The sequence below is a fragment of the Colias philodice genome, chromosome 18 (assembly GCF_061535455.1).
Source record: "Colias philodice isolate Cphi_HAF_F1 chromosome 18, ilColPhil1 Martin Lab GWU primary, whole genome shotgun sequence".
Lineage (NCBI taxonomy): Eukaryota > Metazoa > Arthropoda > Insecta > Lepidoptera > Pieridae > Colias > Colias philodice.
This window is the reverse complement of record NC_143103.1, coordinates 9,925,816-9,944,373: the sequence shown is the minus strand read 5'-3', so window position 1 is coordinate 9,944,373 and position 18,558 is coordinate 9,925,816. Positions and strand designations below refer to the sequence as shown.

General features: G+C 34.5%; 1 protein-coding gene and 1 long non-coding RNA gene across 2 annotated transcripts; both read left to right on the top strand.

Annotated features, from left to right (window-relative positions):
* Positions 1 to 225: 225 nt before the first annotated feature.
* On the top strand, positions 226 to 3,354 carry Rrp46 (exosome complex component Rrp46). Its single transcript, XM_089706394.1, has 5 exons — positions 226 to 393; positions 598 to 724; positions 931 to 1,039; positions 2,028 to 2,226; positions 2,752 to 3,354. The coding sequence occupies exons 1-5, from the start codon at positions 297 to 299 to the stop codon at positions 2,877 to 2,879; spliced, it is 660 nt and encodes a 219-aa protein (XP_089562520.1). The 5' UTR covers positions 226 to 296; the 3' UTR covers positions 2,880 to 3,354.
* A 2,272-nt stretch (positions 3,355 to 5,626) lies between these two features.
* LOC149480711 (uncharacterized) lies at positions 5,627 to 7,436 on the top strand. Its single transcript, XR_016317019.1, has 2 exons — positions 5,627 to 5,746; positions 6,850 to 7,436. It is a non-coding gene; the product is annotated as an uncharacterized LOC149480711 (long non-coding RNA).
* The last annotated feature ends 11,122 nt before the right edge of the window (positions 7,437 to 18,558 follow it).

Below are 18,558 nucleotides of genomic sequence, written 5' to 3'. Positions count from 1 at the left end.
ACAGATAATTAAATAATAGCTTATCTGTGCTGTGAAACTACCAAAAAAATTAAAATGTATGCTCTCATTTTTCATTTGATTTAATACATCATACCATAATAGTCTTCTTAAAAATGATATAATCGATATAATAGAGTATTATGAGTGTATGTATTATTATTTATTAACTAAGTGAAAAATGTAATGTAGGAAACTTTATTTCTAAACGTTGTCTGTCAGTGTCAACATCATATTTCGGTGATTTTCAGGTTATGTTTAGGTGAAATGTTTTTCAAAGTTTAAAAACAAATATTAAAATGGTCGCGGAAGAATTAAAGGATTTTAAACTAAAACCTATGAAATGTGAACTAAATTACCTTAGTAAATCCGATGGTTCTGCAATATTATCACAGGGTATGTTGTGGTTAGATTTTACAACTAACAATAACATTTATTATTTAATATGATTATAATATAAACTATATTCAATATTATAATAGTTCTATACAAATGAACCGACTAACTTTATGTAATTTATTAGTGTATCAAATTCATTTAGTACCAAAATCTCTTTAAAAAGTTTTATTATGGTAAGTTATAATTTACTCTGAATTTCAGGAGAAACAGTAGTGCTTGTTAGTGTAAATGGACCTCTAGATATAAAAACAACAAGTCAAAGTGTGGAAAAGGCAACTTTAGATGTACTTTTCTGCTGTAAAGGGGGAAAACCATCAGTTGGTGATAGGTATGTCAATTTGTGTTAGAATACATATTATAATCACTAAAATGAGAGTTCATCTATATCATTATTTATTTAATTTTATTACTGTAGAACTATTAATGACAATATGATTAAAACTTTCTCATACTTTACAAACTAGGTACTAGTTTACTGATTGATTTGAATTAATGTGGTTCTATTTTAAAAATATGTATTTTATAATATTTCAGATTTAAGGAGAATGTAATACGGCAGACATGTGAAACATCAATATTGGGTTGTTTGTATCCCAGAACTGGAATTACAGTGACTATACAAGAATTGGAAGATTTTGGTGGGGTAAGAAAATTGTCTTATTTTGTGCATATATGAAAAAGTGAGTGCCGCTAACCATTGAACCATATTCAGCAGTTAATGCTCAGGCATAAAACTATATCTTCAGTTTGATTCCTGGTGAGGGGACGGAACAATAAACTCTTTCTGGCAAGAAATGTTGTAGAAAGCTCAGGAATGTTGCAATTTTGCTCCTACGCACAGTAAAATATATGTGGCACCTTTTTGAAGTGAAACTTCTTTATCGGGGTTGGAAAAAAATTTTTCGTTACGCGTGACATTTTTCCGTTACGTGCCATCTTTTTCTTATCCACGCGTGATTCGACGTATTTCTGTAAAGTTGCATATTATAGTAAATTATTTATTGAAAAATAAGGTCATAAAGAAGTTTCACTTCTTACGTGTGTACACTAGTACACGCACACATTTTTTTATTTATGCAGAATTATGGATTACTGCCCCAAGCAATAGTGCACTTTTCTAGTTCTCCTGAACCCAGTCATATTAGCATGATATTTCAGCCCCAGTGGTTTGCACTTTCAACTGTATTCCACATTTTATTTCCCAACCTGTGTGATGAACTATCCTGAACAACTTGTTGAACACAGTCTTAATTTAGTACTACTTAACTACTCTTACTAACTACTGAAACTCAAACATTTATTTATTCAATTAGACTTCTTCTAGAAGCACTTTTGAAACAACATTACATATTTTTAACATTTGCCACCGATTGGATCAGGAAAGCAGTATCTACGGAGAAGAACCAAGAAACTCCATAGTTGCTCTTTTATCTTAATATATATAAATCAAATCTCGTGTCACAATGTTTGTCCTAAATGGACTCCTAAACCACTTAACCGATTATAATAAAATTCGCATACCATGGGCAGTTCGATCTAACTTGAGAGATAGGATAGTTTAAACATGTAGGTACCACGGGCGAAGCCGGGGCGGACCGCTAGTGACTATATAATTCTATTCCACATTACAGCTTCTCACCTGTGCAGTGAATTGCACATGCCTAGCGCTGCTCAACGCGGGCGTGTCCATGCGGCATACAGTCGCCGCAGTCAGCTGTGCGGTGGACGCTCGTGGTGATCTCGTGCTTGAGCCCACACATGAGCAAGTTGAGAGTGCAGCGGCAGTGATGTACTTTGTGTTTGAGAGTCGGAATAAGGATTTTGTTACGGGTGGGTTAAGATTGGTATTTTGATACATGTTAAGTGGAATGATGGTGTAATTTTGGTGGCTTGAGGAATGAGAGGCTTGAGAAATTACATAAATAAGTAAACTAGTAATAGTGTTAAAATGGAATTAACAATTCAGTTCATTCATTAAAAGTTCAGAATAGTTCATTTCTCATAGAAAGCTGTATGCTAAATTTGATAAATAGTTTTACAGCATTCAAATGCGCGAAACAATCTATTAGAATAGAATAGAATAGAATAGAAACACATTTATTCCCAAAAAGATGATACAGTACGAACACGTCACGTTCGAATTTCGTATAGTGATCGAAATTTTTTGTTCTTTAAAAATTTATCAACAAGTATGAACTATATTTGAATTCGGGTAATAATTTATTTTGAAAAATTGAAATTCAGATCTATTTTGAAGAGACTCTTTATATTATCAATTATAATATAATGAAATATAAATTGTTAATTTAAAATTTTTTTCATTTGTTTGATTTTTATACTAATTCTTTTTAACAGGTTTCACAACAGGCACCTTCAGTGAAGATACCTACGACGAAGCGATGGCCCGATGCCGATCTGCCAGCGACCTTGTTTTCAAGTTCTATAGAGAAATAGTGGCAACATACTGTGGTGTGATTGGATGATAGTGAAGGCATTATTCATTAACTGGCAACCCAGTTAATGAATAATGCGTTTGATTGTGTGGGTTGCCAGTGAATATAAATTTTTAGCTTTCGGGATATTGTTAAACTTAAATTGGGACGCTATTGTTGAGTGAAATATAATATAATTAATTGTTTGTGAATCTGGAAAAATATTGTAATGATACAGTGCAATGATAAACTCTTACTTACTTTAAATGTTCGTCGTGTTATAACGGGAATTGGCGAGTTTTTAACGTGCCTATTTCTATCTGACGGAAATATTGCTACTTTTGCATTTATATTTAAAAAATGACATTTAGTCCGACGCGGACGTTAATAAATACTTCTCATTATAGAATGGCTGGCAACCCTAACTGCAGTGATGTGGTTTTGACTGAAGTTCAGAGATATTCCCTCGTTATAATTAAAAATGAATGTTACTGTGACATTTTTTAAATAAATCATTAATATTTTTTTTTCTTGTTTTACTTTTTTGTAAGTAAGTACTTAGTAGCTACTACTTAAGTAGTACATAAACGTAAACCTACAGTCTAAAGAAAATTGACAACCTACGCGACGCTTATTTTTAACGAGTACTACTCGTTAAAAACACTTAAAAACTTACGGTCTCTAATAAAATGTTACTCATTCGCTATGCAATGGATTAGTTATTGCAATAACCTGTCTTGTTTTTATGATTGACGTATCATGTGAGCAAGAGCAGGACACAGCTATGGTAGAAAATGATAGAAATTTATCCATTGTTTAACTTTTTATTAAAAGTAAGGCCGTTAATGTAAAATTAAATGGTGTAATAGATATATAATATTTTAACAGGTTTGAAGGTAAACGCATAACGATACATTTTAATTACCTAATCTTCTTATATATAAAAATGAATCGCAAAATGTGTTGGTAAGCGCATAACTCGAGAACGGCTGAACCGATTTCGATAATTCTTTTTTTATTATATTCCTTGAAGTACGAGGATGGTTATTATGTAGAGAAAACGTAAACATGTACCACGGGCGAAGCCGGGGCGGACCGCTAGTTTTAAATATAATTACTTAACTACACATTTCAATAAATTTTACATTGAATGAACCTATTTTACTGAAATTTGAAAAACAGTAACTCATTTACTGTTACGTATGGTCAAAATGGCCTACACACTTGACTTTATCAAAATTTTCAGTTGTGAATATCACGCTGCTCTTTAAAAATAGATACGCACCTTTCTTTGAATACATAGGTCCCTACGGTAAAAAATATCAATAAAGCCAAATGATAATTTTTTTAAGACACGTGTATATAAATATTCTGTGAAAAGGATCATCAATTGTTCTGTGGGTCCAATATATACCTACTGCATAATACTACTAGACGTAGTATATTATTATTAGTCTGTGACTGTGCTACTAGTATAGTATTATTTTATCTGTGATACCCACCTATTTTTCAAAGTTCGAGCCCGAATTTAAATATCAAAAGGAAAACGGCGGGAAACCATCAAATCATAGCCAAAGTTATAAACAAAAATAATTGAATGCAATCCTTTGCGGTGCCGCTACCGAATATAAACAATGCAGGGCAGCGCATAATAAATTGTTTTCGAGTTAGGCTTGTGGTACACTGGGGTTTGAAGATCATTGATAGATAGATATATTGTGTTGGTACTTACGATTTCTTCATAACATAACAATTCTCAAATAGTATTCACTTATTTGGGCAGTTAAATTTTGAACATTAGGTACCTATTTGATTTACGTATTTTGGATAAAATTTATAAGAGTGATTTAATAATACTCCTGTATTGGGTTTTTCTATGTATGGGGTTTTCCTAAACCCCACTGCTAGATGGAAAAGTTCCCAGGCATTTTGTGGGGGTTTCCTGAAGGCCTGAAGCTGTAGATAACTCTGCGTTTATGACGGCGTACGTGGGTAAACTTAGCTAAACTGAATCGTATACAAGATTACATTTTTAAATGTTCCACGCAGCTGACGCAGCACCCATTGCACCACAAACCTACACAGAGATACGTATTGGCGGGAAAAAAAAACTAAGATGGCCGATCGACGCGATTTGATGCAAATGGCGAACGTTAAAGTGCCGCCTGCACATTTTAATGTCGCCAGTGATGGTTAGCGAGCGACATTTTTGCTCTATTTACCGGGATCCGTTTGTGAATTTGATTTGAATAGCAATCACCCGGTTGCATCTGCATCGGTAAGGAGCTATTAGTTTTACTTTTATGCACTAATACATGACAACAAAACAATCAGGATCCCCGTCTGTCTATCTTAATTTTATACCTCATTGCTATGGGTAAGTACACAGATATTTTTTGTGTACATGAATGCAGAACATGGAAGATAAATTGTCCGTATTTATGCAAAATGGAACCACTCGACAAATTTCGTTTTTTACTTTTATTGAAGAATACTCATTCAAAAGTGGTCTAAATTCTTATACAAACAAGAACCACATGATTTTTACATTGGAAACAAGGTATACTAAAAGCAGAAAGGAACCACCAGCAACAACGAATAATACCATATTAAGCAAAACCGAACCACAGCACCACGGGACTGCTTTGTTCAAACAAATAAACGATATTACTATCATGTCATTTTATACAAAACAGATCCACACCTACTTGGTACCATTATACATTACACATATTTCTATTAATAACAATTATTTTTAATACACAAAATGGAACCAGGTTTCTGCGGTATGGTTATGCGTTTTTGTTAATTACCTTTAAAATTAAATGTGAAAATGTTTAGTAATAAATAAATAAGCAAGCAATTGGTAAGAAAAGCATTGGAGACGAACACCGAAGATAATAATGAAGATACAACGGGTAAGTAGTTTTATTTAATGCATTTAAGTACTTATTGAATCTGAGATGCAGGTACGCTTTATCCACTTTTGATTCATTCCCGATTGTGGTGTGATTTTAAGAAGATAGTTCATTAAGTAAGTACAAGAGGAATCCTCTGTGGATTTACGTATTTTAACGACAATGTCGTTGTTCACGAAGGCGCGGCGAGTCGAATTAAGAGATCATTTTGTTACGATTCATCTGTCATTGTGAGATGAAACTACTAAAGTCTAAACCCTGTTTTAAAAATAACTGTCGATGATCTAGGTACCTACCTACTATTTTGGTAAAATACGTTTAGATTCAGATTCAGTACAGTACATTCAGCCACATCATTCAGCGCATATAATTATTTGTTTGATTTTAAAACTCGCGCGGCTACTGTTTTGACCGGAACAAGGCCCTAGCCTGCGAAATTCAAAATTTTAACAAGTTTATTTAATTTTTTGCTAGGGTTGCCACTGTTGCGTATGATTTTTAGGGTTCCGTACCCAAAGGGTAAAACGAGACCCTATTACTAAGACTCTGCTGTCCGTCTGTCTATTCCTCTGTCTCATGAACCGTGACAGTTAGATAGTCGAAATTTCATATGATGTATTTCTGATGCCGCTGTAACAACAAATACTAAAAAACAGAATAAAAAAAGACGTGTGGCACTCGGGGACTGCCACGGTAAAGCTATTGCATAGCATGCCTTCAAGCCACACCTCCGAGCCCGTCGGAGTGGAGAGCGTGAGGTTTTTTCGTAAAGGAATTTCTCGATTCGGTCCCCGCGCTCAAGGCCCGCGATAGAAGCTATGCAATAGCTTAATAAATATTTAAGAAGCTCCTATACAATTATAAGCCGTGATTTTTTTGGCGTTTTTATAGATAATGGTACGGAACTCTTCGTTGCGCGAGTCCGACTCGCACTTAGCCAGTTTTTTGTACATGGCGCATGTACATACAACATACTTAGTCATCTAGTAGGGACACGGCTTTATAAGAACTAATAATATTTTGCTGTCGCCATATACCTACCTACGTATAAAAGCCACGCGGCTTTATTATTTTGATTTAAAGCTTTTTTCTTTTTATTACAGAAGATAACGAAGAACCTTATACGTCGCTGCCTCTGGAGAAGCTTTCTTCACCTTCTAGCGATATTCAGTCCATATTACATCTCATTCCACAAGATGCACAGTTTTTATAACGGTCTCATTAGTGATGATGCAATAGAAGACCACATAGATGGACTAGACACGGTGGATTTCGAAATCCAATTTGATGATAACGTCGAATAAACGTCCTCTATAAGTATTATTTTATATATTTTATTAATTAAAGCTTTAATTACGATATTATAAATACATAGTTTCATTTATATCATTAAATCCCTGGGATGTGGTTCCTTTTTGTATAAGAGAAAACCTATCAATTGATAAATGTTAAAAGGAACCACATGCACATTTTCTTAATTATCTAGAAAGTTTAAGAATATTCAGAGCAAATTTATATACACATACTTAAATAAGTAATTTATCAATGAATTTAAATAAAATAAATTTTAATTTTACTTCATCTAACAGAGCTGCAAATGTTTTTGTAAATCCTTTGATATCTCAGAAGTGCGTTTTTGCTGGGTGGTTCCTTTTTGCTTAAATACGGACAATTATACCTACTGAGTTATGAAAATCGAGTCTTCAGTATGAAAATGTTCTTTTTCTCTTTGGAGAAGAGAAGAAAACATTTTTTTCCTTCTATTTTTAATGGGTCTTCCAAATCCCAGAAGTTCAATCAAGCTATTAATGTACAAAGGACAGATTTGAGCGAAATGGCGCATTTACATTACAGATTTTCATTACAGATTTCAAGCGATCTATTGATTAATTCAATTTAATTTCGATTGGGTAGGTAGGTATACCTTTTTGCAATAGATAATTAATTTACAAAGAAATAAATCTGCAAAGGTTGATATAACAAATTCTCATCAAAATCGCATTTATGTATTATGTAACCAGTGGCGTAGCTAGGGGGACAAGGGCCCTGGTGCATAGGGAAAGAATCGGGCCCTCCTCCTCCCCTCTTTCCGCGTAGTTTGAACTTATATTTGCGTTCAAAATTATTGATAAGAATAAGAATAGAAAACAGTAAGTGAACTTATCCCTAGTAGGCTAAATCCATACGTCGTCTCGATTAGAATCTCCATGTGTTTAATAGAAGAAAAAGGGTATAAATAAACAACGACGCACATGACAATATAGAATATTTATTATACAGATGAGATTAATTAATGGAAAAAACGATTTTTAACAGAATTCCCCGCCCAATTCACAATCTCTTGCGCGCTTTAATTTTTGCGAATTCGTCTATAATTTCACTCAAATCCAAGTTTGATGCCGCCTCATTTTCTATTGCAATCCATACTAATATTATAAATACGAAAGTAACTCTGTCTGTCTGTCTGTTACTCAATCACGCCTTAACTACTGAACCAATTTGCATGAAATTTGGTATAGAGATATTTTGATACCCGAGAAAGGACATAGGCTACTTTTTATCCCGGGAAATAGGATAGGTTTTATCCCGGAAATCCCATGGGAACGGGAACTATGCGGGTTTTTCTTTGCCTGCGCGGGCGAAGCTGCGGGTGGAAAGCTAGTTAACGATAAATGTCGGAGGCGATCTTGTCGAATGCTGTTTCTTAAATATTTTTTTATAATCTTCAGTTTACTGAAAGATCTTTCTGCTGCTGCGGAAGTAACAGGAATTGTATGAAACAGTAGCATCGCTGTATACACTTCCGTAAGGTCACATTCGAGCACGCCAAATTTTGTTATAATTTCTTTGCAAAGCTGGCGAATAGACCACGTCTCCATCAATTGAGGGAGAATCAGATGATATACATTAAGAAATTGGAGCGAGAAATTGGGTCCAATTATATCGCAATATTTCTTCTGAAACTGATCACATTTCTCGAGTAAAATCGTTTCATTCCAGCTAAGCAAGTTTTTTGGCATCAGGAAGTCGAACGATTTACAAACTGCACTCATACCAATAAAACGCGCATCTAACTGATTGATTATTATGTCGAGTACATTGTTGAAAATAGTTACTCTAAAGACTTCTTCCTGGTTTTCGAATCGGTGATCAGAAGCCAATTCATCGAAATGCTTTTTAGTTTTACTTCGTCGCTTTTCTGGAAAGGTAGTATCGATATCGTATTTTCTCGCGGTTTCGGTGGCCTTGGATTTGAAGGACTCGAAGTCATTTCTATACTTTTTCAATTTATCCGTTGTTTCGTCCAATGATTTCGTCCAAAGTCGAATGAGGAAGCGCGGCGCGATCGGGCCGCACGATGTTTAACAGAATGGCGTAATTCGTCATAGCGCGGCCCGATCGGGTCGTTCGGTGTTTGAGAGGGTAGTCAATACTAAATAAATAAAATAAATATTATAGGACATTATTTGAAATGAAATGAAATGAAATGAAATGTATTTATTGCCACAATAATTTGGATACATAAAAAACTTAAAATCTACTTAGCCTAATAACAAAATTGAAAATAAAAATAAACAAAAATAAGAAAATAAAAAAAAGTATTTTTGTGGCAAAAGGCCCAGACTCAGCTATGCTGTTTGACTCGAGAGTACCTACTACAGCGCTGATTTTCAGTCTGGCCTTGAGTTGAGGTTCGCCGCCAACAATCTGCCTACGTAATTATCTACTATATACTTATTATAACAACGGAAAAACAATACAATAAAAAGGAATCGTCAGTTCACTACTATGTTACGTTCACATATTATACATAATACATATTCAACGCTAAAGAGGTTGAGTTTTTAAGTATCACCACTAATCTGTTTTTTTATTAAAAAGATCTTCAGTTTTTTTTTAAAAGTTACATATGCCATATCTAATCTTAGTGGGGGAGGGAGATCATTCCAGATTTTAGTGGCAGAAAACTTAAACCCTCCTCTGAAACCTGTAGATCGGTGTTTTGGAATGGTCAGTTTATTATCTGCTTTACTTCGTGTATTTAGTTCATGCGAATCTTTAGCCCACGACAGTTTCTCATACAGGTAAACAGGCTTGCCAGTTCTAATAATCTTAAATACTAGGCCCGCTAGATGAAGCTCTCGTCTTCCCTTCATCTTTAAGATGCCCTTTTTATTGAGGTACGGTGTAATATGTTCGCGTCTCGGTATACCAAAACAGAAGCGGGCACAAGCATTTTGGACGCGTTGGATGGCGCGCTCGGTTTTACCGTAGAGTCGCGGCCCGTACACCGTATCGCAATAGTTGAAGGCTGATAGCACCAGTGATTCTGTAAGTGTTACCCTGGCTTTCTCCGTAAGATGCTCTCGAAATTGGTAAAAAACTTTGAGTTTATAAAAAGCATTCCTCACCAATAGATTAATGTGATCCTCATATCGGAGTTCTTCATCCATCAAAACACCTAGATTTCTAGCTGAATCCACCCGAGCTATTTGTATATTGCCTAACCCAATTTTTAAATCATGTTTTTTTATTTTTTGGCATTGGGTTTTAGTGCCCAATATCATTAATTTCGTCTTACTGAGATTAAGCAATAACGCATTTCTTTTGGCCCACACATTAATTACTTCCAGGTCGTTATTTACTTGCAATTCTAAACATTTCGGATCTTTCGTGTTTATAGGATAATAAATTTGAGTATCATCAGCGTATAAATGAATCTTGCCATTTTTTATTTGTTTAGCCAAATCTGCTGTGTATATAGAGAATAAAAGAGGACTTAGTATAGAACCTTGGGGACATCCACGGGACAGTGTTCTATCGACCGATCTCTCGGAGTTGTCGCCATTTTGTATAATAACGAACTGTTTTCTATACATTAAATAGGACTGAAACCATTTACATGCATTCGTACTGACCCCATAGTATTTGAGCTTTGCCACCATCATCTCCACGTCTATACAATCGAATGCTCTTGTGAAATCTAAAAGAACCAAGAGACTGCCATTGCCTTCGTCACTGTTGGATATTATATCATCTGTGACTTGTGCTAAAGCTGTTGCCGTTCCATGTCCTTTTCGGAACCCTGACTGGACAAGAGGTAGGATATTTTCCTTTTCAATGAACTTTGTAAGTTGATTACACACTATACGCTCTATTATTTTTGACATTACAGGTAAAATACTAATGGCCCGTAGGTCTTTGAAATCGTTGACTATATCTTTTTTAGGTAATGGTGTAATTCTTGCAACTTTCCAGCAGTCCGGGAAAATACCCTCAGAAATAGACACGTTAATCATTGAAGTGATAACGGGCAGTGTAACTGATAGGGTCATTCGTATCATTTCAATTGTCAACGTATCGTGTCCAGCAGCGTTTGTGGATATCCCGTTGATTATTTTGCGAACATCATCAATTTCACATGGCTGTATATTAAATTCACGGTTGCTACAACATTCACTATTATAGTAATTAATCAAGTTCCTGTCCGCTGAACTATAGCCATCTATTGTGATGAAAGAATCTTGAATTTTATTTGCATTATTCAGATGCTGTGGAATGGTGTATCTTCTAGCTGCATTACCAGTTATCGCTATTTTTCTTAAATATTTCCACATAATAGATGGTTTATCAACGTTATTGTTAATGTAATAAGTGAAAAATGCAGTTTTTTCGCGTTTGATAGCGCTTGTTACGAGATTTTTGAGGTCTTTGTAATACCGATAGCAAGTGTCATTTTTCTTACGTTGTGCTTTTTCTAGTGCTTTGTTTCGAAGATCCATCATAGTTACTATTGTACCAGTAATCCAGGGTCGTGGTGTGTCAGTAATTTTAATTTTCTTTAACGGTGCGTATTTATCGAAGAGGGAAATTAGCAACTGATTGAAATTATTCGCCATTTCATTGACGTTCGTTTCTAGCTGTACACTATTCCATGGTAAGGCTTTTAAATCTTTGTCAAAAGCTTCTGGGTCTATATTTTTTAGCAAACGCGCGTACCTATATTGTGAGCTCTTGCTAATTTTCTTTATATGACATTCACATACGACGAGGCCATGATCACTTAAGGAGGGATTATGGACGATTTTGATGTTTCCGCAAATTTCTGGTGAATCTGTGATGAATAGATCTAAAAGGGTCTGTGATGATTTGTATATGCGTGTAGGTTCTTTCACTAGTTGGTGCAGATTTTGTTGCAACAGAAAGGAACGAAATTCAGACGCTGGGTTTTTGTCCAACTTTAACATATTTATGTTGAAATCTGTTAATATAAAAATATGTTTACAATACCCAAAAGTACTGACAGATTCACTGAGTGCGTCTATGGCCACTCCGACCTTAGTAGTTTCAGGCCGGTAAGCGGTTCCGATTGCAATTGGGCCTACATGTGATAGTGTTAGTTCGATCCACATCTGCTCTAGCTCTGAATGTGGGTGTGGCCGAATTCGCACTCGTAAGCGCTCGTTTACATAAAAACCCACACCACCCCCACGAGCCCCGTGCGGTCGGGGATTGTTTATAAATTTATATCCAGGCATCACTGGTGACAGTTTCTCCATTCCCTCCTTCGTCCAAGTTTCATTTAGTGCCAATATATCTGGAGCATATTTTTCTATGGTGACTTGTAATTCGTCACAGCCCGTATTTAGCGATTGTACGTTTAGCAACCCCAGGACAAATTTTTTAGTATTTATGCTATTCATTTAATAAAAGTAAAAATATATGTTGCATGTCTATCGTTCTTAAGTATATAATATTATCAACTTGGTTGCTCCATAGATCAGCGTATATGTATAGGATTTTAATTTTATAGTAGAAATCATTATAATTTATTTTAAATATAAATCGCAAAGATATAAAACAGATTATATGGTATATTGATATAAATAAAGTAAATTTGTAAAAAAAAGCGTTGAAATTGCATATGCGATACAAATTTTGTGATTCAAAAATTATTTTACGGTAGGTGAATTCCTGATGCATATGAGCACAGTATAAATAATATGATAGACACAATGATAAACTCTGTACATGCCAGATATAAGTGTTATGCTTTCGGAAGAGTTCCATAAAATGATTATTACTTAAAATTATACATTTGATACATCCATCATTCCTCATGGGAAATATTAAAAAGTATTCACATAATACAGTTTGACCATATTTAAGGAGTGTGCTAGACAATAAATTAAACCTAAAACTATATATTTTAGCTTCAATCGTGTACAGAATATAAAACAGCTTATGAATGTAAGATTTTTGATATTCCGTTACAGTGTATTTTATAACGTGTGAAATTAAACAACACTTTCGCAAGTTTTTTAGGCATCTATAGATTAAAAATAAATACAATATTACACTTACACCGTGGCTTGAAACTATAGAATATGAATAAAAACTTTGTTTTAAAATATGCATTTTTTCTATAAATAAAAATACAATATGGACTATACAGGCGGTTTCCTTACTATGAAGTGACGAATTTATATACCTCCAAAAACCTTAGTCAGGTCTGCTTCTGATCGAATCCTTATCGCAGTTGTACCGGATTGTTGCCGGGCGTATATTCGCCCATCTCGCGTCCAGACATAACGCCAATGCAGTCGATTACCTTCTTCTCGTGCTTTTCGAAAAATTTGCCTGTTCGTTCTCGTTAAGCGTTCGTTCAGATAAAGTCTTCGGATAGGGCCTGGAATCATTAAATTCGTTGTATCTAGACCTCGGCGTACACGAGCACTTTTTAATAGCTGGTCCCGTAATGAACGCCGCGTGAGACGAACGGACACTGCACGCGAGGATGGTCCAGGATCTCCGGGACTTTTTGAACGCGGTGGGCCAACACGATGAATATTTACAACGTCGTTCTCGCTCACCACAACGCCCAATTTAGTGCCGATGAGAGTTAATACATGAGTTAAATTTTCATTTTCACATTCGGGTAATCCACTGATTTCAATATCTGTCATGAGTAATTCTTGATCTCTATCATTTAATTGAGTTTTTAATAACGCTACCGTATCCGATAAATCTGTGCCCTCTGACAAACAATATGCTGCACGCTGTTCCTCCAGCATGGATACCTTTTGTTCAACAGTATCCAACCTCAACGATAGACTTTCAACAGTTTCGAAAAGCTTATTCATTCTGGTGGATAAGTTGGAAATTCCCGCTTTAACTTCTCCTATTTCCTGTCCCATTTCAGTACGAAATTTCTTTAATTCTTCCAAAACATCTAAATTCAAATAATCTATGGGCGATGATGAACATCCTTTTACAGGAGTTTCGGTATTGTCCCGACGCGGAGCTTTGCTCACGCACGCCGGACATAACCAGTCAGGGGGACATCGTGCAGATTTAGGAAGCTTTACGCATACCTTATCATAGAAGCCAGAACAATCACTGCATTTTACGCCATCTGTTGGTGAAGTAAACTTTCCACACGCAGTACACTTTTTCATTCTATTGACTATTTATTGTTTAACTATAAATGTGACTAGATGGCGCTGTATTGTATCTGTTCCGTGTTCGTGCTCAGATATAATGCGAAATATATTTATTTCCTCGTCACTCAAGAAAAATTATCTTTATAAATATTCTTATATTTTTCTTAATATATAATTTGTAATTTTTTACCGTTTATTATCTTTGGTTTTGTTACCGAGAATAACACATAAAAAATTACAGGGTAGATTAAAGAATTAGCTAAGCACTTACAAGTTTGTGTTGTTTTCGTGCCGCTACGTGCTTTGTGAATTGTGAATTATATTTCATAAGCACAAAAATAAGTTATATGACGATTGGAACACTTTTTCACGTACAATTATTATTAAATAGTATTTTTAATACAGTTTGAAAGCACAGGTAAGCAAGCTGTTTGACAGTCGAAACTCAATCTCATTCTCAACTCATTTAATTATTTATTAGTAACACTGTTAACCGTTGCTGCTGCGTACAGTATGAAAATCAGTGATGTCATCTAATTTTGACAGTTGAACACTTTTACTGGAAACATTGATGAATTTAGTGTGTCGTAAATTTTTTTTTTTAATTAAAAAAAAATATTTTTTTTTCAAAGCTGAGGTTTGAGGGCCCCCTGAGCTCCGGGGCCCTGGTGCACTGCACCACCTGGCCCTATGATAGCTACGCCACTGTATGTAACTAATAAACATAAACGATGAGAAACGTTGCTCACAATACTTATCCTATTGAACAAATGTGTTATACGCTACTTAGATTATTATTGGAAGCACCAATTTATTCAGCATGTTCGATAGTATAATAAATCGCAAAACAAAAGGTCAGTTTGGAACTAATAAACCTGTTTATAGCTTCTAATTGTGAAGGGTGCGTTCGGATTCATGACACCAATTAAATTTCTATGATATCGTGAGCAGATAACAAACGATAATGTAATTATTAAACTGTATTTGCCTTTGGCACATCGATTCGTTCAGAATGTTTTCAAAGAGAACGTTTTTTAGGATTTGTGTCTTATTTTGCTTAATATTGGAGTTTGTAAGTATTTTATTAGTATCATCTATACTAATATTATAAAGCTGAAGAATGTTTGTTTGAACGCGCTAATCACAGGAAATACTGGCCCGATTTGAAAAATTATTTCGGTGTTAGATAGCCCATTTATCGAGGAAGGCTATAGGCTACCTAATACCATATATCTATATATCATCACGCTAAGACCAACAGAAGTGGAGCACTGCGGGTAAAACCGCAGGGCACAGCTAGTATCTAATAATTGGTGAAAGAAAAATCTATAAATTAAATAAACAAATGGTTACTTAACTTCATTCTCTAACTTCTGTTACAATTAATGTAATTAAACTCTCATCAGTGAAAATCAAAGTGACAAACGGGAAATATTTTTTATTTTTTTTTATCCCAATCAATGGAGGAGTGGTATGAACAGCTGGGGTGTGAAGTTGATTAAGAACCCATTTTTATTTAGTTATTTAAATAGTATACAGATTATGATGTTGAATATCTTACAGAAGCTTATCCATTCGCAGTTTATATACTGTAATAGGATTTAGCGAATCAATATATGTATAATTCTCGATAAACTTGTCCATAAAAGGCCGGCAAAGCACCTGTAACACTCCTAGTGTTACAAGTGTTTATGGGCGGTGGTGACCACTTAACATCAGGTGGCCCATCTGCTCCTTTGCTTGCTCTGACATAAAAAAAAAAAAAAAAAAAAAAAAAAAAATAACTTAACTTTACTACCCTAAATTGGATTTTCCTGTCCCAAACATTAGAAATAATATTTTGAACGTGTGTTTTCACAGAATACAGATATAAATGCTGTACGTAATGATATAAATGCGCCTATTTGCGATGTGTTTTGACATTAGTTTCGCGCGTTTTGCATTTACCACAGATTCGTTCCCACGGTGTCGGATCGCCAGTAGGTGACTGGTGTCCTAGAATCCAGATAGACGATAGGTCGTGTTTTGAAAGCTTCGTGTCATCATTCCCAAGGTTCTGATTTAATTTATATGTTATCTGATCCCGGGAGTAAATGCCTATTTTGTGTTTCAATGTGTTTGGGACGTGAATTATTTAAATGTTAAGTTTTATTCTGTTATCTATTTCTATCAATAATGTTTTTAGTTAGTTGATTAGGTGTAGGTAATAATAAAAATTATTGACGGTCAAAATCAAGAAAAAGATATAAGTAGATAAGTATCTAGTTTATGTGTCTTTATTTTGTAATAATTTATTGTCTCAATTGTATGTTTATCATTATTTTAACACTGCAAGCACAATTCTTTGTACCTAGGTACATTCTACTAAAACTAAAATTAAAAAAAGAAAATATGCAAAAATAATCATTTAACTATAAAATCATTATAGGTTCCATCTGTCTAATATTCGTTTTATATACAGGTATTCTATATTATAGGTATTGCTTCTTCCGAGCCCATTACAAAAACATCGGCAATAACAAGGCATCAGATTTACGGCTCAGTAACCAGTAGGCTCGCGAGCGACCACGCCCTCTTATTATCCCGGTTTTTTGGGAACTCGTTATATGGTAACACTATATAATTTAATAACGGTTATGTACTTGTAGAGTATCAGTTGATGGTACGTTTATTATTATGTATTGCACCTGTAGGTATAAGAAGTTTGATATGTGTTTAAAAAGTACAATAATGTAGGTACTTTTACTAAGGAAAAACTGTACATAAATTCAACATTGGTTCTGCTAGAAATAAAATTAAATAATGTTACAATTACCTAGGTACTGTAAAGTGAAGTCTATTAAAATTTAAAGCTAGTTACAACGATCTGTTAAATAATGCGAACCATAACATCGTTGAAATGATGGTAAGTACTTCTTTTTATAAATACAAGTTCAATTTTATGTTACATCGTACCAACATTTAATTTTAAAGGTGCAGGCAAAAAAACAACACTAAGACATTTCTGTCGGTCCATCTGCGAGATCGAATCAAGATTAAATTCGTTTCCATCGATTAAACCCTGCCACTTATTATACAAAACCCTTATTCAGTCCATTTTCTTACGTATCTGTATTATTTAGACGTAATTATAAACGGCCAGCATTTAAGCGCTTAGGTTAATTATAGTGGGAGCCTTTTTTAATTGTGGCAACCCCGTTTTTGTACTTCTATATTTAAATCGTTCGTGCATATAAAATGCTTACAGACTTATTGAGAATAACTGCTATTATGATAGTAATTATTTATCTACGATATATCGAGTAATTACATTGTTTCTGCATTGTAGAAATTTTTACTATTACTTTCGATATTTGTAATAACATGACAGAAATTGCCGCTTATTTAATATTGCTAAAAACATGTTTTCAATATTTTAAATGTGTCCAATTGATCATAAATCACAAATTATGAGATACTTATAAGTTCTACTATACTTAACTAAAAACAATAACTAATAACATTTTTACAGACTTTGTCGTAATAACATGAAATTGAAAGAACATTGATTAAACAAGGTGTTGAATAAACAAAGGTACATATAAAATTAGAATCATTTCTGATTTCTTTTTGATAAGTTTCTTAATAATAATAATGGTCCAGGAGCCAGCAGCAGATTTTATGACCAAGTTCCTCTCAAGCGGTAATTAGTAAAATGCATCAAAGTATAGTATTATGAAGCCTCGTGAACGTCAGCTGGAGCTCGGTTGGGGGGAAGAGCGGTTGTAGCCTCCCGTATCAGCTGACGGTTTTTCCACCAAGATACAGCCAGCTGACATATATATTTATCCACAGTTACATATAAGCTATCATCAGGTAAATTTTTGTTTGAGAGGAAATAACGGAAAATAAATTTTTCTTTAAATTGAACTTTCATGTTCGAGACACCAGCTGACGTATAATACACCATGTTGTAACCAGCTGACTATTTTTTTTCGTTGAGATATTGGGTTAGCTACAATTTGACAAATTTTTAGCTGAGAGGAAATGAATGAATGAATGTATTTTTTTTCCTATGTGCGTGGGAGGCTACAACCGCTCACCCCCCCAACCGAGCGCCAGCTGACGTTCACGAGGCTTTATAATACTATACTCTCATGCGTCTGACGAATTATCTCTTGAGAGGAAATAGTTAACCAAATTTGCACCTGGCTCCCTAACCATAATTATTGTGAAAGTGACATTTACGATATTACAAATTAATATCAATCTTACCAATTTAAAAACTCATTAAATCAATTGTATTACCAATGTTGCAGGATGTTTTAGGGTGCACCGTGAAACAATTTGGCGCGCCTGACCAATTTCTTCCGAGCTTCCTGATTTAAA

What these genes read in the sequence shown, in the direction of transcription:
- Rrp46 (XM_089706394.1), top strand. Translation starts at nt 297, where the DNA reads ATGGTCGCGGAAGAATTAAAGGATTTTAAACTAAAACCTATGAAATGT. An exon ending in AATTGGAAGATTTTGGTGGG is followed by an intron (nt 1,040 to 2,027) that starts GTAAGAAAATTG and finishes TCCACATTACAG; the next exon opens with CTTCTCACCTGTGCAGTGAA. An exon ending in GAATAAGGATTTTGTTACGG is followed by an intron (nt 2,227 to 2,751) that starts GTGGGTTAAGAT and finishes TCTTTTTAACAG; the next exon opens with GTTTCACAACAGGCACCTTC.